The 27362-nt window shown below is 43.4% G+C and overlaps 2 protein-coding genes across 8 annotated transcripts; both read left to right on the forward strand.

Moving 5' to 3' along the window:
* Positions 1 to 14: 14 nt before the first annotated feature.
* On the forward strand, positions 15 to 1812 carry LOC121597716 (cytoplasmic dynein 2 light intermediate chain 1). The gene is made up of 2 exons (XM_041923733.1): positions 15 to 573; positions 641 to 1812. The coding sequence occupies exons 1-2, from the start codon at positions 424 to 426 to the stop codon at positions 1526 to 1528; spliced, it is 1038 nt and encodes a 345-aa protein (XP_041779667.1). The 5' UTR covers positions 15 to 423; the 3' UTR covers positions 1529 to 1812.
* A 1192-nt stretch (positions 1813 to 3004) lies between these two features.
* On the forward strand, positions 3005 to 26873 carry LOC121597714 (protein numb). Of its 7 annotated transcripts, none has more exons than XM_041923724.1 (4): positions 8418 to 9135; positions 23500 to 24133; positions 24280 to 24528; positions 24595 to 26873. In XM_041923724.1, exons 2-4 carry the CDS (start codon positions 24056 to 24058, stop codon positions 26014 to 26016), a joined length of 1749 nt encoding a protein of 582 aa, XP_041779658.1. In that variant the 5' UTR covers positions 8418 to 9135; positions 23500 to 24055; the 3' UTR covers positions 26017 to 26873. The 7 variants fall into 7 exon arrangements, with proteins under 7 accessions (XP_041779665.1, XP_041779658.1, XP_041779664.1 ...); XM_041923730.1 differs by having other exon boundaries at positions 8418 to 8549; XM_041923726.1 differs by lacking the exon at positions 8418 to 9135 and adding an exon at positions 11371 to 11548.
* Positions 26874 to 27362: the final 489 nt, after the last annotated feature.

Below are 27362 nucleotides of genomic sequence, written 5' to 3' on the forward strand. Positions count from 1 at the left end.
AACACCCCTACAAGAACACGACTTTGTTGCAACGGTGTGAAATTCGCTTCTTTTTGGCAGTGTTTAACAATATCAAACCAGTGATATTGTTTACATGCCTCCTTTTATCTCGCACAAATAAGGATGTAGAGAATATTTATGAACAGCAAATATGGCCCAAAAAAGTAGATGACAAACATTTTAATATCCGTTGCATTTGTCAAAAAGAATGCAACGGCGAACACAATAAACACCACATCCCCGTTTGCGTTACTATGGCGGACCATCGCTCTCACTACCAAACAATTCGTCGTTCATGGCAACGCCAAATGTGCAATACAAACTGTCACCGTAGGACGGCACTCGATGCTTGGTCTTGCTTTATCAGAGCGTTTTCGTTTGTTAGTGAAGCCGGGATTTTTTATCATACCTGACAGATAAAACATGAGTGAATTAAACTCGATGGAAGTTGATACTACAGAAACAATACAGGACATTGCCATCAAGCTGGTGATGGAGCAGCTGAGGAATGAGTCGCGGCTAGCTACTACCCCTACGGAACGTACACTCTTCGTGCTCGGCAGCAAAGGAGTGGTAAGTGGCACAGTGTGTACACTTTACAAGATGGACATTTTTACTAGCTTTTCCATTCTACTTTCAGGGCAAATCGACATTAATTAATAGATTCCTCGATCGAGATGACGTGCCAAGACCAACGCTAGCACTGGAGTACTCTTTTGGCCGCAAAACGGCTTCGGGACAGGGTGCGCAGAAAAATATATGCAACGTGTGGGAGCTGGGCAGTTTGGCTAACTCGAGCCAGCTAATTGAAATGCCCATCCGGTCGCACGGGTTGCAGACCTTCTCGTGCATTGTCATGTTGGATCTTTCGCAACCGGATCGTCTCTGGACCGATCTCGAAAGTGTGCTGAATGGGTTAAAGCAGGCCACGGCAAAGCACGCCGTCGCTGGGCAGATCGAAGAAATGAAAGAACTGACGGCCCAGCGGATCGGTAAAGAACATCCCGATCTAAGCACATTAGAGCTGTTTCCCTTTCCAATTGTTATTGTGGGCGGCAAGTACGATATTTACCAAAACCAAGACTCAGAAATACGCAAACACGTGTGTCGCTGTTTGCGCTCCATCGCCCACACGCTGGGCGCTGCGTTAGTGTATTACTCGGCTAAAAACTCGTCTCTCTCCAAGCTCGTACGGGATACGATGAACCATTTGGGCTTCGGAAGTCCTTCAAATCCCTTTCGGACGGCGTCATTTGATCATTCGTCCCCACTGGCCATACCATTCGGTGCCGACTCTTGGGCACGCATCGGCGTAACGCCAAGCAATTCGGAACGAATAGGGCTCAGCTTCAGTACGCAAATCCCCCAGCTGCCGATAGGAAATGGAGGCATTCTGCCGGACGATCCAGCAAAGGACGCAGGATTTAAGGAAGCTTCGATCGACGAACTGCGCTCACAGAAGGACGAAGAGCTGATGTATGTGCTGAAGGATACCGAAATTCGGATGAAGTTTGAAGTAGTTCAGTAAGCTTCCGCCACCACGATTATAGTCGCATATCAGGAAACTGGGTGGGTAGATCAACGCTTTAAGCTGACAATAAGCGGAACATGGTGCGATTGAACGGAACGTTACGCAATTGAATCTCAACAAGGTCAACACCCTGGCGAGTGAACGATGCCGAAGGATCCAGCGGTTCGTAGCACAAAACACGCGCAGAAGAAAATAGCAAGTCTGTAACGCGAATATGAGTGGCTCCTCAGTGTGTGTGTGTGTGTGTGTGTGTGTGTGTGTGTGTGTGTGTGTGTGTGTGGTGTGTGTGTGTGTGTGTGTGTGTGTGTGTGTGTGTGTGTGTGTGTGTGTGTGTGTGTGTGTGTGTGTGTGTGTGTGTGTGTGTGTGTGTGTGTGTGTGTGTGTGTGTGTGTGTGTGTGTGTGTGTGTGTGTGGTGTGTGTGTGTGTGTGTGTGTGTGTGTGTGTGGTGTGTGGTGTGTGTGTGTGTGTGTGTGTGTGTGTGTGTGTGTGTGTGTGTGTGTGTGTGTGTGTGTTGTGTGTGTGTGTGTGTGTGTGTGTGTGTGTGTGTGTGTGTGTGTGTGTGTGTGTGTGTGTGTGTGTGTGTGTGTGGTGTGTGTGTGTGTGTGTGTGTGTGTGTGTGTGTGTGTGTGTGTGTGTGTGTGTGTGTGTGTGTTGCTGTCTCTCTAACGAAAGGATGTAAATAAAAACAGTTCTTTCGTGCAGCCATAGAAGTGTAAGCGCATGTGCGACACATGATAGGATCTGAAAGAAAATCATGCCGCTAACGATATAGCGTGGCAAAAATTATGAAAATACATTAACTACTCTAAACTATTTAGCAAATTCTAGGAACTGTCGTTCATTTTTTGTTTTAATTCTATTACGCGATCCATTACATAACTATTTAAATTATTCTATAGTTAACACTAAATGAAATTGGAATAAATAGTAAAACAAATAAAAATAAAATTAAATGATTTTTGATGATGATTTTTAGTTAAACACAGTGCTTCAAACAAGTCAGTTAGTTAAGCTGCAAGTTTTCAAAGAACATTTGAATAGAACCTAGAATTCCTTATTTAACCGATACTAAAAGACTACACCCTTTAGGTTTTTACCGTTTCGTTGTAGAATTTTCATGTTTGTTTTATATAAATTATTTTGTACAATTTTTGCAAAAAAGTTATATCTTACCTTAAAGTTCTCGGAAAACAGTCCACCTTCTCTCCAAGTAAGTGTAACGAAAAACAAAATGTGTTCCAATTTGCCCAACCAGTCGAACAACCAGCGTCCAGTGTGCCAAGTTCGGATCTCTCACGGAGAGGCTACATGGAGTCAACGCGCACGCACATATCGTGGGGATGCGATTTTCTTTCAGTTTAAGCCCACCCCTCACGGCGTTTGCTCGCGAATTCGTACCAGTGTGGTGGAAATTGTATCGGCTCCGATTTCCATGCCTACTTTGGCCTACTGTGCTGGCATGGAGCTGAACGGAAAATAGCTTTGCGGTGGCCTGGATCGCTGGTGTTCGAGTTACCTATTCTTTCCCCCACATAGCTGCACCACACATAGGCAGCTGCTGCACGCATTCGTGAAGCAGCAGAGCGCGTCTTTGTCGGAGCCACGACGGTATCGGTACTGTTACGGTACCAGTCAGAAAATCGCTTGTAATCTGTGATGGCCAGCAGACTAGAATCCAAGCACCGTGTATCGATTAAATTCTCACTCTTTTCGGTGCGGTAAGTGGGTGTTTTTCGTCACGTCAGGTTCCCAATGAAAATTTCTTGCATAGACACAAACAAATGCTGGCGCATGCTGTCGGGTTCCACCGTTCCATCGCGATAGCATCGCTGTTTGTCGTTTGAATTGATTCGTGTGTCTCAGCCGTAGTAGTCGTGCGTGCAGTCATATATGCACGGTAGGCTGCCAATCCTGTCCAATTTGTGATTATCGCAAACAGTAGGCGAGTTTCTATCCCACCAGGCGGGCGAAAAGGTTAACTGCGAGCTAGTGACCGACCGAGTTGGTGCTTGGAGCGTGAGTTTTCCATCGCCGGAAAAGCCCGCATGGAGCATCGGTGTGTTGGTGTGCAAAGTTTTCACTGTGTGCGGCTACTCGTCGTCAAGTGCCCGAAAAACAACAAAACTCCCAGCGCAATGATCCCTGGCGGCTTGTGATTTGTGAGAGAAAATCATACTTATGTGCACATCCGGTTTGCTCGGTCGAATTGAGATTGAGTTGAGGGTTTGAAAAAATTGCCTGCTTGCTTACGTATCTTAGGTTTGTGGCAATGGATGAAAGGAAAGAGTGTTGAAGCAGTTGTAAGCGGGTAAAACGATGAATCAAAAGTGAAACTCGAATTTTTAATTGGTACACAACAAATAAGCAGCCAAGCCGCCGAGATATGCTACACTTTCCTTCCCTGCCGTAATTGTTGCCCTCTCAACGTCATCATCTGATGTGGTGAACCAAGCGAAAGGCTCGTGATAAATGGTGTGAGAAAAACCGCCTGCATAGTGCATTGTGATAGTTTTTTTTTTTGCTGCTGCTGCTGTGCTCGTTCGTTCACTGCTTCAGCGGTTCAGTGTAGTGGAGCAGTAGTAACACGCCACAACCCCAACAACAACACACCGAAACGTGGCCGTAATCAGTCACAACCATTGGGTTGTATCGCACAATTTCGAAATCTCACACACACCTGCGGCCACTCCCGTGAGTTTTGATGCACTGTGCTGTGTGCCCCTTGCTCGTGTTCAGCCCATTATCGCTGAATCGATTCAGCGTTGCAAACGGCGCAACCACAACACTACCAACCCGATAGATAACTTTTAAACACATCGCCAAACACACCGACAACCCTATAGACGGGTCAGGTAAGTTTCGTTTGCAACTTTCATATGCTTTGAAATATTGTAGAATTGTGAAAGGATACACCTGACTTACCCATAGGAACGCTGCACAATATTTCCTCATCATTTATCAAACGTTCTTGAAGCTGAATATGGGATCAATTACCGCACAAAAACAAATATTCGGCAGGTTTTACAATTCACCGGAATCGTTATGTAACTTTTCGCGTCTCCGTTTCACTATCGATGGAAGCAGCATGAAGCGTGCCAACGAGTCATCTACATTACTGGAAAGATCATTTCAACCCGGTCACTTTGTCCATATACAGGAAGAGCAAATTTATGAATGAAATCAGCCCAAACGAAAAGTCAAGTGCCGTCTGCACGCGAACCTCGCCGCCTCCCTGATCAAATCCCGCTGTGTTACTAGGATACCATTTATGGTTCGGTTGCGATTGCAGTAATCTCGGTCTGTCTTAACCCATGCCGCCCAAGCTTGAAGTTTGGAGTTGCAGAGTCGTGCAAATTGTGTAATCCAGTTGACCTCGTTTTGCTCGCCAACCATTACAAGGCACTGTGCCATGGGTGGCTTCTGCTGCACCATTCCGTTCACATCTTTCATCATCATCACCATCATCGTCATCATATGTCGCTTCGGAAAAGGAACTGTTTTCGATCGAAAAATACGTGAGCGGTTCCAGCAGTTGGCTGGTGGCCATGTGTTCCGTCCGTTGTTTTCTATACTTCTCTCACTATCCTTGGGTTTGATGTTACTACAGTTTCTTTGATCGTGCCATTTTTTTTAGCGTGAGCAAACACATGGGCAACCACTAGCAATCACTAGGGTTTACTGATGCAAAACGAACAAAACGACACCATAATGTCAACTGCAAGCCGATCTCTTGGCCAACATAAACGGGTTGACATTGTCGCACCCTTTTTTCTATTGTTGCTACCTCCTCAATGCCTGCCTCCTTTGCTGCTAACATGTGGGAGGCATTTGGCAACGATTTCTCCAGCATGCAGTGCGGAGGCAAGCACTACACGTTTGTGTTCTACACTTTTCTTGTACTACACTTCCTTTCCTGTTAGTTGATACGGTGTGCAACGAACCGGAAGCAAATTTATAATTGTAACTCAAAGCAAAGCATCCGGGGAGGCCGGTACACTATCAAATTTAGCAACCGGTCGCGAACGTGAAACTGTAACCATGAGTGCGTGACCAACTAAGTAAACGAGATTTCGACCAGCCAAAATCCGTCGTCTGAAGAAGATCAGCTTATTTAAAACATTCCGACGTGGTATTTAAACTTTAGTTGTATTTTAAGTTCTCTTGGAAAGCGTTAAGCTATATAATGGTCATCGCATAGTATTTGTAAAAAATATACAAAAGTTTATAGCTTTTTATAAAAATGATGTTAAACGAAGATAGGTTCATATGTCCAAAATATATAGGATATTGTACAACTGGTTTCTAGTTATATGCCTGGATAACGCTCCTATCAGTGTGAAAACTGCCAGATGATGTGGAAATAAAACAAAGTTCCGTCTCAATGATAGAATAGAAAGGATATTCCTACCAAAAATTCATCAAAAAAAGAAAAGAAAGAATCACAACCCAGTATAACTTCTGCATCTTACCCAATAAATATTATTGACGGAATTAGTCTGATATTATGGATTTCTTATTTCAGGTAAATAATCTAGTGATGTGATCTATGACTTTAAAATAACAGATTTTTCTTCAATCTTTTTTCTCAACCACATGGAAAAGGGCACTTCAATTTTGCTCAAATTTCGATGCTACATTCTACATTACTCATCTCATTGATTTATTTTATCAGCTTCTAAAGACGATACTATAGTTTATCTGACATAAGCGAGATTATTCGTTTATCTTATCTTGTTTGATGATTAGTCATCGGTAGTGTGATCGAATAAAATGGCTGGCTGAATTCTATGGTGCACGTCCGGGGACCAATATTTTACGTGATCAAGAAATGCAATTGATGGAAACTTTGAAAAGAAAATGTAATAAGCCGTTAGCTTGCGTAAAGCAATCTGATGTAAAAATAAAGGATACAATGTAATTAAATAGGCACGCATTCTCAGATTACAAAACAAAGGTTGTAGAATAAAGGCTATCACAAACACTTCCTAGTAAGATTCGGGCGTTTTATCGTATTCAATTCTTTTTTTTTAACGCAAAGATGTATTTGTCCAATCCAATCAGATATTTCAATAATCAAATTGCTCAAAGTGTGAATCAAATCATTGAAATAAACAAAATGTGGATAGGATTTACACATTTGTTTGCTGGTGTAGATTAGATTTACAATTCAATGTTTTTCATATAAAAAATAACAACCACTAGAATTAAACCTCTGCTGTGTCATGAACATATTTACCTAGCAGAAAGACATATATTTTATTAATGATGAGTAATTTGAAATAAACATGATAGGATAAGTTTTAAATATAACATCTCCTCGATTTTGGTTAGTTCGTTGAGAATTTTAAATTTATAAGATCCTAATATATAATTGCGCACATTAACAATCCCCGAAAAGAATAATGTTTGAAACGTGTGTATACTTATTCTCTTTATTTATTTCTTTTTATTTGTCAATCCTGCTATATAGTTGATACCATTATTCAAAACAAATTCGTAAAATCTCCTCAAACAGTTAAGATCATGAAATAATTTTTGCCAGCAGTAAACAAATTGTACCCAGGAGCATGGGTTATCCGGCGCTCTAGCACCAATCGAACGCGACATCGAACATGAAAAATGTATGGATTTGACATGTTTGTCTTGTTTGTATGTTTGTGTCTGACAGTGTTCCTCCATATGATTATATGGGTTTGTTCGAGTCGGATGTCGTGTTCGATTGGTGCCAGAGCGCAGCCTAAGGCCATAAACATGTCAAATCCCATACATTTTTCATGTTCGATGTCGTTTTCGATTGGTGCTAGAGCGCCGGGTTAGACGAGCACATGTGTTTGTGGACAAAATCTCAGTCATTCCGCTAAAAAAGGAAGTCAGACACACTGCATACGTGCGTCTCCGAGTTAGCACAAACAAAAACTATTTCATTCAACGGTGTACAGACCGAACGATGTTGCCACCAACGGACGGTCTTCTACTATTCAACTGCTTTGCACTGCACGATCAAACAACATAACGAAACACACATATGTACAACAAACACAATTTCAAACGGCTTATGCACTTAGATGCTTAGGGAAGAAAGAGAAAAATGCATTATCGGTATTCAGCTGGATTTTGAGCACAAAATTTTGCTCGCTCAAATATCTTCGATTCTCTGAAAAATAATGAAAAAGTCGTTTTAAAAATGTAAATGTTATGCTATTTTTATTTTTTGTTAAATTTCTTAAAAATATTGTAGAAGATCACTGATCATTGTGCAGTTTAAAACAGTGAGAAGATGAGAAGTGAGAAAATCGCTCGAAATTTTCAGAGTGAGAATCGCACACCTACCTGCGCGGACACAACGGTGCAAAACAATTCGTTCTGTCCAAATTAAAATTAATTTAGCTCGTGTAAATTTGACTGTTTGCCGATAACTAAAAACAAATCTTGAATTTAATGTAAAGCCTTAAAATGAAAATTTATCCGCATGTTGTTAAAAAAAATTCAAACGTTACTCAAATAAATAGAAAGAGTATACTATTTGGTAATAAATCCAGCAGGTGTGTCTCACAGTGCCCATTTTCGAGCAAATTTCTCATTACCAACTTTTGCTAAATTTTAAACCAGCATATGATCAGACAAAATGTGTAAGCTTCAAAAGATACCATTGGTGAAACATCCATCTTAGTACTTAACAAAAAAATAATTTTAGTAGGTATCCCTTGTTTTGGATAAATCCGCCCTGAAGATCATAGCCTCAGCCATTCCCTTTCTTGCGTGCGTGTAAGCAGCTGTGTGCGTGAACGTTTCAATATCCAGACTAGTGTAAAGGTGTGCGTGTAGCTGCTGCGCACCGTTGCATGGTGGTGTTAGTGTGGTGCAGCAGAAACGGTTCAAGTTCGACCGTTACGGGCAGCGTCGTTCGTTTTGCACGCCGTTCAATGAAATAGTTTTTGTTTGAGGTAGTTCGGAGGAGCGTGTACGGAGCGTGTCTTTCGTTGCCGCGGACGTCCAGCGCTGTTTTTCCACTTGGTAGTGAGTTTCGTTGTTGCATCGGTTGTTGAGCCAAAGAAGAAGAAGAAGAGTGAGTTTCGTGCGGTGTGAGCGTGTAGTCGATGTTGTGAATCGCTACCGGAGTGCGTTTATGGTATTTCTATCGGAACCATCCGTGTGCATCGATTGGATTCGGGATTGTTTTCTACTTCATACAGTCCCGCGAGTGATGATCATCGCATTTAACCTTTGCTGGCTTTCACGATCAATGAGCGTAGCATGTATTTATCGGGCAGCTGCTCAGTGGTTGGGTTGAATTTATGAAATCGATAGCAATTATGTGCCCCGAAGCTCGGGCAGTGCCAGCAACCTTTCCGTATATTGCAATAACTGTGGAAACGAAAGTGCGTGTCTTTTGTGGGAAAGAAAAGAAATCGTCTCAATCATAAAGCAACCGACCCGAGTGCGCAGCAAATTCGTGATACCTGGATACGCATTTGCGTGTGAATCAACGTCGTCCCACCGCGGTGTTAGTGAATGAGTTTGGGGCATTAATTATCGGTGCTGCTTGTTTTGGAAAACCAAAATCTCGAAACAACTGGAGGAACAGCTCTGGCAAAGACGAAAGGTAAAAAAAGCTCATCATTTTTCGGCACAGCCAAAAACGGGAACAAAATAACGTCAGTTGAAAGAGCGTACGAAGAAGGGGCAATAACGCACAATAGAAGATAGCAAAACACACACACTCGCACAAACTCTACAGCACACGTCGTCGTTCAACACAGCAAGCGAGTAAAACCGAGAGAAAAAAATAACCTGTTGCAAAAAGTTCGATGTCCCTCCGCTCGGATCTGCTGGTCGTGTTGGGAAATTGTCGGAAGATGTCGATCATCGCACACCAGGAGTGGTGCAAAATGTTGGAAAAATGTTCTACCCTTATGCTTAAATTACACGCCTCAGACTTTCGAGGCCCATGCTACGCGCAGGTACTTAAAATATTTACCACTTCCGGTCAATTAGGCGTTTCCTGGAACGATCGAAACCAGGAATCGAACCTAAGCATCAGCATCATGCACCCCTCCCCCGATCCTCACATGTTTTGCATTTGAAGTAGTGAAGTATCGAAACGGATTGAATCACAGCAAACGATCTTCAAAACCTCATCATCACAAGGCACTAGGAGAATATCACGTTCGGTTCGTTGAATACCAACCAACTCTCTATCCCGAGAACTCGATCTTAGCCGAGGAAAGGAGAGGGATGTTGGAACACCTTCTTGCATGCTACACTCCTTGAAGCTGGTTTTCATGGCTTCGCATACCGTTTCGTAGCTGTGTTGGCTGCCCAAACCGGTTCCAGTATTAGTTTTCTTCTTACACACCGGACACCACTCCAGGGCCACGGATGCTGACGTAGGTCTCGCTTCGAACGACAACTCTTCTCCACGATATGACGATGATCTGTGTGTGTGTGTTTCTTACTATCTGTTGGGCGGTTGGGGACGATCCGTTTTGTTAGTAGAGATGTGTTGAGCTCTTCTTTGCCTTTTAAACGGTATGGTCACGGTAAATTCTCTTGGTTTTTACCTGGTTTTAGGGATGATAAATGCAGCACAAATAGAAATTTGCATTTTTATAATTTCAATCATATGAGATCCGATCTGGTAGCAATACGGCCGAAGCCGTTCTTTCTGAATAATAAGATCCGATCTGGTACCCCATCCCTGCACAAAGGATTTTTTCCTGTCCTTATATCCTACTTAAGACGAATGATCCACGAGAAGCGTGGAATCCAAGATGAAGAAGATTCTTGGATTTGCGGATAGAGTAGTTTCTTGCGGTTTTTAGCCTTCAATCTCTATGAGAACTCGAAGGTCCAGGTTAAGAATAAACCTACGACACGATAATCAAACCAGCCCTCTTGCACCTCATTCGGCTAGGATCGGTTACAGCTGTGAGCTTTTCGCAGGACAACACGCGTTCGCCCTTCAATGTCGTTCATCCGGAAGACATGTGTTTGCGATTCTGTGCCGCACAAAAATGAATTGTTTTTCGTGCCACACCATATTTATCTGTCCTAATCCACCGGAGATGCGTGCGAAGCACGAGGAACAGGTGAATGAATCCCTCTAGGGAAATAGGATGTTCAGCTTAACCCGCAAGTTTCTTATCGGTTTACTGTCCCCGGGTGCTGGTTGGGTATTTTCCTACCTTACATTGAGTTGATCTGAGAGGTGCACGGTGTTGTCCGACTGAGGTTACAACGCGTTTGCTGGATTTTGCTTGTCTCGCGGTTGTAAATGTCATTAAAATCTCACCCACCATCTTAAGCAAACGTCGCTATTTGCTCTGTGAAGAAGCAATCCACCGTACGGCACGTTTGTGGCCCCGGTGGATAGCGTTTGTTGTTTGGACTGCCTTTATAACGTGACCTTATATTGGTTCGCGGGCGGGGGCCTGGTTGATGACACTTGTTGTGAGGAGTGGGTGAGTGATAACATACCTTCACGGCTTCACAGATCTTACCCGGCCGCCGCACACAGCATCCCTACACACGGGTTTGTGCAGATACGATGATGCGGCTGGCCAGTGCCGCCCCATACATTTGCTTCTATAGCCGTATTGCGCTTGTTTGCACTGATAACTTGTGGGTTTTCTTAGATGAGGCGAACACGAGGTGCCAATTTAGCGGTTGAAAAGTGTCTGGATATGGCTACTTTGACTCTAGCCCGTACGCCGCTGTTGCTCGAATGCGCAATGCGCGCGAACTACACTACATACGTTGCTCGTTTTTTTTTAAATGCATGGGAACATACGCCCGAAGGAGCCATATCTTTTTGTTTTGCCAGTGTGTTATGACGGGTGTGTAATAATAAATGTATTAAACACATTGCAGAGCGGTTGTGGTAGGGGATCACAAATTTTTAAGAGCGTATTTTTGAGGCATCCATGTATCCAAATAACGAGCTGTATTCTTTAGTTTGAAGATATGTGCGGCTTGAACTGGAAGCTCGCTTTTGTCTGTGCGGGTTACAGTTGAAGGTTAGATTGGAGCTTTTCCTTTTCCTGTAACACAGTGAGTGGCTAACAACGAATTTTTCACTGCATTTAGGAGAAATTAAACCGTTGCATGTTAAAGAGTGTGTGTTAATCTTAAGAATCTTGCGCTGAGGAACATTGAGTGTAAAGAATCTAAATTGTTCGAATTGAAGTGTATTTATAAATGCAAATTATTAAAAACTATCTTTCAAACTGTAGTGAATATTAAAAGGTTGAATTGATTGAAAGCTGCGAGAGTACAACACCATCCTCTCGTAGGTTGTCTGCTTAATTTTTTCGAGATCGGCCTCTTTCAATCATACGTACACAGACACACACAAACACACCACCACCGTCTTTGGAACGTGTTTTGTTGATCAATGCGCAAGACTCAGGAATGTTGGCTGGTCTGCGCGGATAAGAGGTGGGCAAAAACCTGTTTTACCGGCTTAGTTTGCTTCGTGGGGACCACCAGGGCTCCGGCTTGAGCCACGGGAAAGGGTAGTAAGTGTACGGTTCCTTCCCAGTGTGTCTGGTTGGAGCCACCTTTTTCTTCGATCGCGTGGTGGTGTTGGTGTTGCTGCTTGCACTGCAGGCACTGCAAAACGAGTTGCCACGCAAGAAGCGGACTTTCCATCACCACCTGGGGCCTGATGATGTGTTTTCTTGTGTGTACGTACACTCGTTGTTTCTTCGGCTGCGTTTTGCAAACCCACTCCATTCTGGGGTCGGTTGGTGGACGGCTTGTGCGCGCAGATCTTCGTGGTTTGGCCATTGCATGAATCATGTTTCAAACTAGAAAGCATTCGAATCGCCAATGGTGAATGGTTGTCAAGGGAATGTAATCATGTTTGGAAGAATGTGGAATGGAATTTGGTTGAAACACCGTATGCAACAATGTTCGTCGAACGAGTAATCAAATTGTGTGCAAAAGCAGTTGCAATCAACACAAGTGCGTGCGGACATGGCTGCTTGTGTTAGGTAGTTGTGAATGTAAATGTTGTTAATTTCAATGCTCCTCCTGCTAGTTACATATGTTAGCTGATAATCACTTTAGCTTGCTGTTATTTTGTGTTTAAGAGAACATCCTACTAATGTAGAGTACTTTCCACAGCCTCATCTCTCCAATGCAAAACTCAAACAATGTCAAATTGAAAAGCAAGTGGAAATCTATAAGCCGGAAAACTCATTATATGGCAACACCTGTTCGAAGGGGGGGAGTTTATTTTTGTCGGCGAACCCTTGCAAAGTTTTATGCCTTTTCTATACCATTCAAGGGCAACAGTTGACTCCCGTTACGGTTCGTTAGATGGTTTTCCTTTCGTGCGAGGAAATTTCATCCTTGATTTTCCAGCGCGATAGGAGCTACGTTACGGTAATTTTGCTGCGGCGGATATTGTAATCGATGGTGCAAACATCCTTCCGGACGATTTACACTGCTTTGACGTCCTACACAGTGCAAGAAAGCAAGAAATGTGCATAATACTACTCTATCCGCCCACGGCTCTCGGTAAAGTTCATTTCTTAAACGAAACTTACGACATTGCCGTGCCTATTATCTTATGTTTGTTTCACATTTTTATGAGTAACAGGAGTAAGGCTCAATAGATGTTTACTGTTGGTTTAATGCTGTCGTGTGCTCTATATTCAGCACATACCTAGAAACAGTATGGTTGCAAAGGACGAGAAGAAACAGACAGTTTACAAAAGGCAGATGGAGAAAGAATTCAACAGCAGCGGGCCGGCACCATCTGCTCACACATATTTACGGCATGCGTCGAAGAAAGAGGGCAGAAAAGGTATTTCCAAAGGAACATTTTTGGCTAGACACAGCATACGAGTAAGGACCAGATGATACATTTGATACTTTTTATACATGTGTCTGTTGGTTGAGTGAGCTTCTTTGGCATTAGGTTTATTGTACTTTCGATTTCACTATAATTCAAAAATCAGAAGATTTCAATGACAGGAAGAGGTATTGTAGCTGCAGTGATGTTTAAAAGCGTTATGCTATTTTCAAGGGGAAATATTTGTTTCGTTCTGATTTGCACACGTGTCACGACCATAGGCAATAAAGGCTTGTCCATGGACAACGGTCGGATACCTTGAAAATTGCAAAAACTGTGCATAACACAAGATGTGTGTTTATTGATTATATTTATATTGTTTATTGTTTTCCATATTTATTGTTTATATTGATTAAATCCGTTTAACTTTATGTTATTGAATTAAAGTAACGTTATATACATTTTTATATGTATTTATAGAGCAGCATTTTTTGTGTGCCAACATTTTAGTCCAATTTTGACGATTCGTGCGATGTTTCTAAATTTAACTGAACAATGAGTAGCTAATGGACAGTAATCGGTTTCTATATTTGACTCCCAGCCAGCTTTATTAAATTATGTTAAAAAAGTGAAACGATTTCCCCTAGCATCGTGATACGGAGGAAATGGTGGCACAATAAAAATCGAATAGAGCAAAATTTAATGGCAGCAAAAGAAAAGGGTGCTAACAGCATCTGCTCCATTGCTGACGCGTCGAACACAGCAGTTGACTTATGGAACTGTCCTTGACGAAATTGAATTAATTATCGACATTCAAGCGGAATACCACTGCGTGTGGCTGTATCACTAACTGCTCTGTGCAACTGACTGATCGGTGGTATTTACGAACGGAAAGAAAATCTACTAGTGTTTCGGGACGCGGGGAGTCACGCCAACCGGCCGGCCTAACAATCCAGCAATACTTAATTAACACAATTAACAGTGATCGGAAGCATAAGCCGGGGTGTTGGGCGTGCTGCTGAGGGTAGTTTGTATCTAGCAGCTAGCACCCTCGCGCGAGAAACCATCAAGCACTACGCCACTACCACGATCTGGCACGATAGATGTAGCGGTTCAAAATCAACAATCTGTGTGTGTGTTTCTCTCTTTCTCTCTCTCTGTGACTCAGCATAGTAACATTAAAGTGGTTAAAACTAATATCAAATCCCGTGGTATGCTGGAATGCTAATAGTTCATTAGTGCATAACGCAGAGCATGCCGTCGAACATGAGGGAATGATTCATCGCTTGAAAAGGGGAGGAAGATTCACTGCAATCCGTATTGAGCTGAATGACACCCTCTCGATGACTCATCACATTCACCTGGCCGGGTGTGTGTTAATGTGGGCTGTTTGAGAATTGATGTGGTTTAGCGGGTAAAGATCAAAAACGGATATAGGAAATGAAAAATGTTGGTACGGTGTAACACTGGGATGGATATTTATTTTTTTCATTTATTTAGCTAAGATTTAACCAGATAGGCTCTTACACTCCTCCACTTATAGCCTAAATCTGTTGTGCATGTTTGAAATATTCACTTAAGTCGTTGATTTATATGATACCTTTGATTGTCTGTTTCATGTCTAGGTGCTTGTGTGTCCTAATCATTCACGATACGTGCTACACAGCTACACGCTTAGAAACATCTGTTAGCCGGTTCAATGAACATTGCTGTTCATTTAGCCTGCCAGCAACAACTTGCAAATCAATCCACTCCATGGAAAGGTGCTGGTTTCCTCACAGTTGTTGTATGGTTAGCGTTGGAATTGCACATCTATTGAGGCGGCGATGGATAGAAGTAAACATTTTTTATCAAATTAAACCCATTTTTGTTCTTATTATCATTTTATACTCTCTCTCTCTCTCTCTCTCTCTCTCTCTCTCTCTCTCTCTCGCTCTCTCTCTCTCTCTCTTTCTCTTTCTGTCTGGCGAAAGCTGGCTCGAGTGGCGGATGAAAATTACCTCCCAGTGTTATATGCTCGTGTGCCAAATAAAGGGAGCAACCTAATTTACACGCATCGTGTGAAGGGAATGTCGGCTCATAAAGAAGGGATACTGCTCTTCACAGTTAGTTTGACCCAAAATCAATTGGGCATCCAGCTAACCTACCTGTTGGCCATCCGACTAGGGAAATTCAATAATGCGCTACATTAAAGTAGGTTTGGGAATGTACTGCCATAATATCATTTGCAATAACAGGATAGCAACTTGACCCTTCCGTACTGATTGGGAAAGCCTTTTAATGAAGAATGATTTTTTACCACTTTTCAATTACTTTTGTGTTTCTGTCTGTGTTTGTGTGTGTTTGTGGTGTTATTTTAGGGGTAGGAAAATACAATTTAAATGAAAATTGCAAAACCCTATTTTACATGATATATACAGCTCGCGCGGAAGCAATTATTAACACGTTCTCGAATTGGTGCCAAAAAGGATCAGCAGGATATCCTGCAACTGGTCGCTGGCTAGTGTAATGTCGTCACTGTCACTGCCGATAAAAGATCCCCTTGTTGTTCGTTATTCCCACCGGACCTAACGAAGAATGTGGAGCATTCCTACAGAATCGATGATGGTGGAACGACATCGGCCACAACGATGCAAGCGGGTGTCAACGTCATACCATTGCCACCCTCCTGCGTGGTGGACCCAATTCTGTATCGATGCACTTTTTGCGCACTGCATTCCGCCGGCATCATTGTTCCTATTGCCGCCACACATGCTATTGATACACAACAGCACCAGTTGCAGCAGCGCGGGGTGAATGAACGAAATATTGAACGTCGTCCCGATTGGTAAGGGGCGGATGATGGGAGGAGGTACCACAATGGTGTGTATAAGACGGTCTGCTTGGGCTATATAGACGCTGGGCGAGCGCGGGTCACCAGTGATTGATTGATTGAGAGGAAGTAGCGTGGGAAGAAGGACAGAAGAAGTGTTATTGCTTTCATTCGTCGTTTGAGAACCAAGCAGAGACACATCGATCTCGACACATTACAAGTGATTGGATTCCCAACCACACTGTACTGCAATATAAAACTTGTATTTAAGCAAATAATGTTCATATTAAAATGTACCATTTTCGTGTGTAATGTTAATTACTTTCGCTCACACAAGTACGCAGAATTTTCCAATGTACGGAACGGATACAGTTTCCATACATTTATTACTTTCTCATTTTCATTCATCTCTTTAACACACACACAGGCACAAATTTATTCAATTACAATAATTAGCTGGTCATGAAAATAAGAACGGCGATGGGTTGGTGGTTCGCGCCACTAACGGCATCGGATGATTTCTCGCATCAACGTTTACCCTCCCCCTATTACATGTGCAATTCCCACGCTTATTTATTTTGTTTAATGATGGAAAACTGAATCCCTCGCACTCGCATCGCACTCTTCTCCCTATTTGAAACTGATGAAAAGCGGTACCACGACCACCATCCGCCAGGCCCCGGGGCACGGTCATCACCAACCGCACCACCACCATATGCTTTTTTGTTGTTGTTGTGGCTCTCCCTTTTTCGAATCGAAGCATTTCCCTGTTCGATAAGACGCGTACCGGGGTCTCCGGATTGCATTCAGAGGCAATTTTCCCGTAGGTTTTTTTTCCTCTTTCTCTCAAACCAATTCTCACAAACGAAGTAAATTCAGAAACGAGAAGCGGGGATTGGATTTCTTCTGCAGCTGAGTAGGAGTTCAAGAATTTCTATCGACTATTTAGGCGACGGTTATTAATTCGTTTGTAATTTATGAACCAGTTAGGTGTGTTACTCGAGCTATTCTATCGCAGCGCTCAAATCTCAGTCCCTTATAACTAGGGTCGCGATGGTGCAGCAGAGGGACAAATCTCAAGGACTCCCATTGAAGTACCATCACCCCACCCTGCCGCCGTGCTGGAGGCTTTTATTTCCTTTTTAGTTGGCTCACAAATGAAAAAACAGCATCAACCGTCAGCAGACGGAGGTGGGAAAAGTTTGGGAAAACAACTAAAAAAAGGGTCCCAAGTTTTTCAACGCAACTGTAAAGGTTTCAAAAGAGGCGAGATTAGATTTCGAGCGAGCGAGACGAATATGGAAATCGGAAAACTACGGGCCTGACTCTCTTCAAATGTGTGAACATTATGCGTTACCCGTGTGGTGGTAGCGCTAGTTAGTTAGTGGGTTGATATGCTGGAGGGGCGTAATGTCGTAGAATCTCGACACACGACTCAGTTCGCGCGCCGCTTCCACACTGGAATAATGTGCATGAAAAGTTCCCTTAAACCACGTACCGGTGTGTACAGACGTAGGGCGTTATTATGCTCTCACTGCATGATATGGTTTTGGCTAGAGGAATATATTCGTTTGCTTGTATAGTTTTCTCGGCAAATCGCAAGCAAATAGAAGTGATATGCTTTCGTCTTGATTTAGTCGTTAGATGCTGTAGGCCATCTTCAGGGGGTTGCATCTAATCCGTGACCGTGCGGCCGATAGGAGAACCCCCGGCAGACGTTTCATGTACACACAATCCGGCACTAAGCCGGAAACTCTCTTGTGACACGTGCGTGATTTAATATTGTCGCAGCACACCACCAATGTGTGAAACGTGTTCTTGCTTGCTTTCCCACTGTGCGGATTGTGTAGCGTGCACAGAGAGTGGCGAACAAACTAATGTGATTCTGAAGGCTAATCATGTTATAATAGTCAATAAAACTGAAGCTGAAGTTGTGTCAAAAATGTTCACTTTATCTGCCTAATTATTGTCTGCCCTTGCCAAGATGATACCTTTTTTATGTGGCTCTCTAAAAAAACACATTCACATAATGCTGCAGACCTCAAAGTGACAGCCAAAGAGTTGAGGTCATTGTATAAAGAAGAAACAAACAAAAAAGGCACAGAATTGAGAATTCAAATTACACAACAGTGGGTTGAATACAACTCACCGTATGGTCGAGGAAGCATAGCGTCCCGGCGTCACGGTTACCACCGACGTCCTGCTGCTGCTTGTCACTTGCTTCTATTCCAATATTGCACCGATTAAACGGACCTGTGAAACGTGTGGTGGTGGAGTGTCATCAGGCATGCATCAGAGGTAGCAGCAGAGGCATATGCGGATACCAGTAATAACAAGGGAAGTTCGGAGTATAGTATTTTCCCACCAACGCACACACCACCGTTCTGAAGTGACACGGTGAGTGAAGCCGGTAGGTGGGAGTTTCCATCACACTGCTGGGCAAGTTGTGTCGTTGTGCGAGAAGTATGCGTATGCTTCTTTTTTTTGTTACATACCTTTCTTCCACCCTTCCCTCGGCGTGGCGGCAATGTGGTGGAGGGATAAACGGATTCGGTTCGCTGAGCAGAACGGTCGTAATCGTCCTCCTTCCGGCAGGAAGGGGTCTAGCTTGTGTCAATTGGTGGACACACAAAAAATGTGTCATGCAGACTGCCCATACGCGGAGCCAGGTCAATGACAGTCCGGGGAAGGCAATTTGGCCACTTAGTTATTTAGTATTTGAGATTATTATTTTTAAATGATTTGATTTGGGATGCTTTAGACGAGTGAAAGTATTTATGTTTCTCAAAATATAAGAACGTTTGCATGAAATCGGACAGATGCTTAATTTTTAGCCTCTTTCTCACGATCCAGGGATATGCAGTATTTATACAGTGTAATAATTTGTCCCGTTTGAGAAAAGAATTTTCACATCATTCAAATGTACCTCATGGATGACCACCGATGTGTTTCTCATTTGAACCACGGAGAACCTCACGGATGAACTGAGCTGCCGGAACACAATGGGGTGTTTGAAGAATTCCCAACCTTTCCCGGGACTCTATTCGGCCGGGAAGAAGGGATTATCAATAGTACAGTTTGATTAAAAACGCGTCCAAGCTTATTTGGCTTTAGTCGTTGGAAAATGCCATGCCAAAGACGTCGACCCTAACCGGAGGGGGAAATGATGGTTGGTGTGAAATTTTCCCAAGCATAAATTAGCAAAAAAAAGACGACCATTTACTCGCATTTGCTCTCTCCTTCTTTCTCGTTCGGTACATCATTTGATACCTTGCTACGACAACGACAGCAGCAACAGGCGCGCGCCGTCTCGAAGGTCAAAAGAAACGACGAAGACGAAGCGATCGTGGAGAAAAGAGCGTAACGAAGGAATTCGCTAGATTTGGGTTTTATTTTCCCCCTTGCGATGCAGTGCGGCCGGTCGGGCTTCTGGAGTAAGAGATTGCACTGTGAATAATACGCCAGTTTCGGAAGGGGAAAGTTCTAAGTCAAAATCTCATCTCCCTACCTTTTATAAGGATGTTGGGATTTTATTCACGTTGTGCATTGAGGAGAGTGGGAAAACGAGCCGCACAAGAACGACTGGTGGGAATTCTTGGCATCTCGGTGCGAATTTATAATACTAAACGACCAAGAGCGTACACACAGCCATCTCTATTCGGCAACGCAGCTCTGACAGGAGGCACCAGGGCTAGGGTTTGTGACGACCATTGTTCCGAAAATCGGTGCCATATACTCATTGTTATTTACCCCATGTGGATGTGATGCCTCTCATGAAAAGGTTCTAGTAGCTCGGTTAAGAATTTGCGTGCTGCAGAACCGAACCGATGGTGATTTTCTGCGCCAGTCGATGATGATAGAGTTCTTTCCTGTAGGAAGGAAATCCGGTTTTTTTAATGTAGGGGGCGTCTGCATTACTCTCACACTCAAGCACGAAATGGCTCGCCTTCATATAGGCGACAGTGGTAGTGGTGTGTGGTATATGTATGTGTGGCATGATCGTTACCACTTTCTGATAAATAATAAATCAGTTCACTAGACAGTTCCCGCTCCGTAACAAGTGCTGTGCCCTTGTTGTATTAGATGAAAATATTTGTTGATATGTTGATGCTACAGGACTGTATGCAGCAGTATATAAAAATTGGCTTAAATGTTCGAGACAAAGAACAAAGAAATTCAATGTAAAGAAATCATGCCTAGCCTTCGGTTTGCGTCAACGCGGCAGGCAAAACCCCTTTCGGGTAACCATCCATCTAATACTGCATGATAATCGCTTAAAAGGTTCACATACCAGTAACCTAAAACCATGGGTCGGTCTCGACCTTCTACCATTCGTCTATCGGGGGCTCCTTGGTTAACTTTCGATTGGGTACATATTTGCCATTGCATTGCTGTACCACACATATCGATATAACCACCACCATGCGGCTATGCACAAGAAGCCAACATTGCATTGCATTAGTGTGGCTCCTCGTAGCTGCTCGTCGTCGTCGTCGTTGTGTTGTTGATTGGTCGGGTTCTACCGACCGACCTGTGCTGCATGCAATGTTGAAATATTCTACCATCGCGGGGGAAACCCTGGGAATTTCGTATGCTTGCTGTATCGCAATGGATGCGATACATAGTTGTATCTAATAACGATTGAAACAGTAGACCGAAGGGGCCTACACATATGCATTACAATCGTATCCTCGATTCCTTGTTTTGAGGGGGAACGGTTAAAGGCTCAGGAATGATGAGATCGTTTGAATTTTGTGTTTCGTTTTATTGCGATCTTGTAGCAGTCTTCTGATCGTATTTACTTTCTCCTGGTAATGAACTGCATAGCCAAACCATTGAGTTGTGGGTCACCTAGGAAAGGTCAATTCATACACTGCTCGGCTAGAAACAAATTAAGGAGGACAATTAAGGGGTACTCAGAATGGGGTAATTCTCTCGACGTGGCTAAAGTCTTCCATAACCTTATTCCATTAATCATGTTTTGCATATTAGACTGGTTTGGCTGTATGTAAACCTTCCGGGCACACTAATGATATCCGGCGTCATCATGGCATAGCAACTATTGTTACATAATTTGTCGCGACTTCGTGGACGCACCAAACGCAAGCTGTCCCGGAGACGAGGAAAATTCATATACACATTACATACAATGTATAATGATGTTCTTAGTACAGTCTTACTTATAACGTTAAAGTTGTCGATTGGTTACTTGAGTCCTCTCCCTTCAAATACAAACACGTATGTTTTATTCGCTATACTGATTTTTAGTGGGCTAATAATCTAACAAGAGAATTAAAGATTACTTATCTTTTATGTGAAGAGTAGTTGAAAGATTTTTAGAATGACAAAGAATACACCAATCCGAAGATGGCTTTTCGAATGACTTTACCTTTGGGATAGTCAAGATAATTCTCTCCATGCATCGTATCTTAAGTGCAGTAATTAAATTTGAACAAGATACTAAGATTTCTAAGATAGTCCTAGATCAATCCCAATTCTATCCGTTAAATAGTTTATAAAATCAAAAATAGAAAGTAAAACATTTCCAGCTCTTGGGTGGATAGTGTTGAGTCTGTTCTGCAAGCGGAGCTAGACGCACATTTAGATATTGAACGTTGAAGTGGTGTGGTGTGTGGCGTCAGGTAAGCTTTGGGTAGCGTCCATATTACCGGTGTATTGGTGCGAAACAAACATGCCAATACCGTTACCATAGCAAGAAGGGTAGGGCTGTAAAACGTTACACGATCACCCACACTGCTCAAAGACGGCAGGTTCTACGAGAGAGCGAGAGAGTTTTTAGAGAAGAAAAAAACACAGCAATTTGTTTGGTTATTTCGATAAGCTGCATTCGGTACGGTGGCCACATTGTCAGTATTAGGTTTCACATTCGAACCACGCACACACGACCCAGAGTACTCGCTATTGGTGTGAGAGATGGCACACGGCTAAGCCTAACGCCACCGTCGAATACATCTCTGCGCGACGTCATTATCGAACCACCGCTGTGTTTGAGTGTTCTGTTGGTTTGCTGCTGCTGCTGCTGCTGCCGTGTGTGCGTTTCATTTACGAACGCAGTCAAAGCAAACGGCAGCGGCTGGGCGTTTTTTGTTTTGAACGTCGGCAGCAATACCTTCGTTAGTACGCGGCGTGTGTATTATATCTGCCGTAGACATAGCAGAGCTGACGTCGTCAAGACGGTGTCAGGGTCGCGTACACACCATATCACGGGAACAAGTAAGCGGCAAGCTTTTCAAAGGAAACCACCCCATCCAACTGGCTGGAGGGATGTTTCTTTTTTTACTATAGTAAGTGATCAGTGCAGAGATCGAAAACAGTTCTACGGGGTGTTTTAGGAAGAAAAAGCTGGAATGCTCCGTTGCCAAACAAAAAACCCATTAACCAGTAGGAAGTGGTGCAAGGAACTGGGTATAAGCGGAATATGGAACGGTGTGGTAATAATTTAGTTGAGATCGTCGTTTTTTGTGTTGGTGATAAACATTCTTCTTAAGAAGTGCATGTGTGGGAAGGTTATTTTCCGTAGGCAGCAGCACAACTGCCGGCGGATAAGTGGTGTGAAAGTGGATTTGATTTTAATTTTCTCGCATTTAAACGCCCATTTACAAGAAGTGAAATAGCTTCTCAGTGTTGCAATGAGCGATGTAGTTTGTCGTTGATGAGCGTAAATCCCATTCCAGGGGTAATCCGGAAATACAATTATCGATCACCGTTTCATAATCGCGCCGCACTGGATCGATACGTATTCCCCCTGTCAACTCATAATTTGAATACTTTTGCGGGTTTCTTACGCTTATGCATTTTGAAATAGGTGCTACATTCGGTTTCGGAATTGGTCATATGATTCAACACACAAACCATCGCACAATGCAGATTTTTACAACAATTCGTAGACGTAAATGGAATGTGTAATATGACAATAAAAGTCGTTTAATGTTTGATCCCGGCAGAAACTTACTTTTCGAATCATTGTTATCTGGGAGTGACAGGAACATTTCGGCAATGGAATGCTGTCGTCATGCCATGGATTAGTCAGTGCAGGTTCGGACGAACCTAATTACTATGGCTTACGGAACGTGATACACGTGATTTGGTGTGGTTTTCTTTAAACGAGTAAGCTAATATTATAATCTGTTCAGGGTAAAGTTATTTTTACGCAAAATTAAGTATTCTCGTTTACATCAATTAGTTACAAGTTTTCAACATTTTCTCAAGAAATTCGGTCTGCTCTCTGTCAACTGACGTTAATCGCTGTTCTTGGCATAAACAAATCGAATACTTATTCACATGTTCGCGACGCTCTCACGTATATCATCAATCGGTGCATTTTTCTTTTACAGTGAAAACCTTCCAGCAGAAACCAGACAAAGTGACCGGTTCTTATGAGTCATGACATAAATATGACTAAAGCTCGCTCTATCTTCACGCTCCTAACCACCGTGTCTGGTTGAATCTTAAGCGACAGTGCTTTATAACTTGCAACGATCCGTCGTTATTTTACGATTGCCGCTGGACGACTGTGTTGCAACAAGACATCACACCCGAGAGAGAGAGAGAGTGAGAGAACCCTTGGCCACAGCAAGCCATAGTGTGCCATACTTGCAAAACGACGTTGACATCGAAAGAAGCAGTACCGTTGTAAAGCACACCATTTAGCAGAATTAACTTGAGCTATTTTACTTTACAAATGCTTAAAGTGCTTTTCTTAATGTGATAAATCAGCAGCTAATCAGTGAAGGCTTCAACACACGCGGAAGACAACAATTTCCTACCTCAGTTCAGTCGTTGTAGGTTGAAATAACTCGAAGCAGAGCAGAATCGCTCTACATCAATATTTGAAGAAATTACCTCGAGTGCTTTGTAAGCGCCGATTTGCTCCACTAGAACACCGACAACATGGGTAATTCGAATTCATCACACGAACCTCTGGAGCGCGGTTTTACCCGCGGAACGTACGGAGATGTTAAAAATGCGGTTAGTACAAATTCAACACTCATTACAATACTACTGGCGGTGTATCCTTTCACTATATAAATATAATATATTCTATCGTTTCAATTGTAATAGTTTATCAAATAATCATGAGATTTGCTTGTTTGGTTTTACCTACGATGTTGCAGAAATCGGCTTCATTCCGACAAAGTAAACGATCACCTAAGAAAATGGATCGATTGCGCAAATCATTCCGAGATTCATTCCGTAGACGCAAGGACCGTGTTCCAGAGGCGGCAAAGCCCCACCAATGGCAATCGGACGAACAGGCAGTCCGTTCGGCTACATGCACTTTCTCGGTGAAGTACTTGGGATGCGTAGAAGTATTCGAATCTCGTGGGATGCAGGTGTGCGAGGAAGCGTTGAAGGTGCTACGGGTAAGTCAATTCCATCGCAATATGTAGCAGAATGTAATCGAATGTATGTGTTTTATATGTTTTTAGAACTCGAGGAGACGTGCAATACGAGCTCAGCTGCATGTGAGCGGCGATGGACTTCGCGTGGTTGAGGATGATACTAAGGGGTTGATCGTAGATCAAACTATCGAAAAGGTTTCGTTCTGTGCGCCGGATCGTAATCATGAACGAGGCTTTAGTTACATCTGTCGGGATGGCACAACGCGTCGCTGGATGTGCCACGGTTTTCTGGCCAGTAAGGACTCCGGTGAGCGACTGTCTCATGCGGTCGGCTGTGCGTTCGCAGTATGCTTGGAGCGCAAGCAGCGTCGTGATAAGGAGTGCGGTGTCACGATGACATTTGACATGAAAAATTCCACCTTTACGCGCACCGGCTCCTTCAGGCAGCAGACAATGACGGAAAGACTGGCAGGTGGGACCGATACTGCGGTTGTTGCCCCACAACAGAACAACAACGCGCCGAAACCGTACAATCCGTTTGCGATTGAGCGACCACACGCGACACCCTCGATGCTGGAACGTCAGGGAAGCTTCCGTGGATTTACTCAGATTGGGTCGGCCTCCCCGTTCAAACGTCAAATGTCACTGCGAATAAACGATCTTCCGTCCAATGCCGAGCGACAGCGGGCTTTTCTCGAACCAGGCACTCCCCAGCGGACAACCGTTTCGCCCATTCCGGAGGTATCTCCGCAGCCCACGGACACCGTTAGTCAGCTGTGCCAGGAACTGAGCCAGGGATTGTCGCTGCTTACCAAAAACGATACGGATGATTTTTATCTGAACAAAGAGCTGCATCTTAAATCATCGGTCACAACCGCCACTACGAACATCACTTCTAGCACAATGGCAACTTCCTCATCGGTGACTATGAATAGTTACGTTCCTGGGCTACTGGCTCGCAACGGTCCGAGCGATATTGGTCAGCCTGTATTACCGAACGTGCCGACGCTATCAGTCGTGCCAACAATCCCACCACGATCTATTTCGCCGCTCAACAAGCAGCAAACGCTGGATCTATCCGCCCTTGGTAGTCACAGTGGCAGTAGTGCAAGTAATAATACGACTCACAGCCTTGGCAGTACCGGTAGTAACAGCAGTAACAGCAATAGTACCGCAACCATTAATCCCGTTAGCGGTGGTTTCCCAGCAGTGGCAGAAACGATAGCGGTCGCTTCTACCACCACATCCTCCTCGTCCAGTGGAGTCGTTCCAATCGAAACGGCATCGCCTTTGCCTAATCCAGAACAATGGTTGGGACAGATTGTAAAGAACGTATCCCCTTCTCCACGGCGTGCCCCTTCACTCCATAACCGCGCAAAGTCACTAAACGCTGCCGATCCTTTTGACGCTGAATGGGTAGCAGATGTAGCGAAGCCGGAAATACATAGCACGAATCCTTTCATTTCACCCCCAAAACCTCCGGCCCAGACGTTCCAAGTGCATCTGTAAAGTGCAGTGTCATCGCTGGATCGCTTGCTCCGTCACTACTGCCTACCTATTGCCTTTTCTGGGCCGAAGGACAGAGCAAGCATCGCAACAGTGGAAACGCATATGTGCGCTTCCGCCTTTCCTTGGTGCTTTTGGGGTGTTTATTATGTTTTGGGGTAATCGTTGAATGGTAGCTAAGTGTATCTGAATTATTTGATTGTTATCGCACCACATCGATGGAAAGCTTGCCGAACCCGGGAACCAAGGGACGAGCGACTTGTCCTCGAAAACGTTGCGATTTATTGTTTAAGCCAGACACGTTACACTCTGGGACTATATCTACTTACGTGCGACCAGCTCCGGTGCTGTAACAGTACTTAAGCGTAGTTTTGAACGAAACATTCTCATGAGCAGCATTTTATTATATGATTCTTTTTTTTCCTACTTTATCCAACGAACGGGCGATTAAGTGAACTTATTCTACAATTTGTTTTCTTACCTAAAGTTGACACTGGTAGAAATGCTTACGTTTAAAATCCAGTTTCATTCCGATACAATAGCAAGTTATCTGATTTGAGATTTACAAAAAGAAGCGTCCTAATCAATATAGACATTCTCATGTACTCCATCGTTATTGCGGTATTACTTTATCCTAAACTTGTACGACACAGTTCTGTCTACAGAACAGCATATCCAAGAGAAGGTTGCTAGTATTTGTAATGAAGGGAGTAGCTTCATTCGAGCGGTAGACAAACCTATACTTAAACCTAGCCCAATCTATCTGCTAGCAAACGCAATATTGCTATTTACAACCTAAGCAGCTTAACCTACTATTAACCCGAACAAATGGAAAATAAAATGATCAGCGATATGGCTTATAAAGCTTTACCTGTAGTGTATCTATCCACTGGCTGTGCTAGGCTCCCCGTATCGGAAAAAAGCACGCCGAAATAGCTATGAAAGTAATGCTTTGAAATGGTTGCGTAGCAGAAGCGGAAACACGGACACGGGAGTCGCACACGATTAGAGGTACCAAGCAGTCAGTTGCAAGTAATCACAAATAAAAAGTGTAGTTTAAAAGCTGCAACTGTAGTGAATAGTATAAATGAGCAGTACGGCACAAATGTAGTTGCGAATGTCCCTGTATGGAGCAGCAATGCAAATTATCCAAATTCCCGCGAGATAACAGGCCGTTCTAATGTACTTAATTTAAAAAAAATAAACGTCTAACAATACCAGCCTATCAATCGTTAGCGATTGCAAACGATACTGAAATTTGCTGTCGTTTGGTTTTGCCAATGAAACTGACCAGCAAGATGGTAATAACCAAATAAGAAATCTGGCAAACAAACCTGTTTAACTTCTGG

The sequence above is a fragment of the Anopheles merus genome, chromosome 3R, assembly GCF_017562075.2.
Source record: "Anopheles merus strain MAF chromosome 3R, AmerM5.1, whole genome shotgun sequence".
Taxonomy (NCBI): Eukaryota; Metazoa; Arthropoda; class Insecta; order Diptera; family Culicidae; genus Anopheles; species Anopheles merus.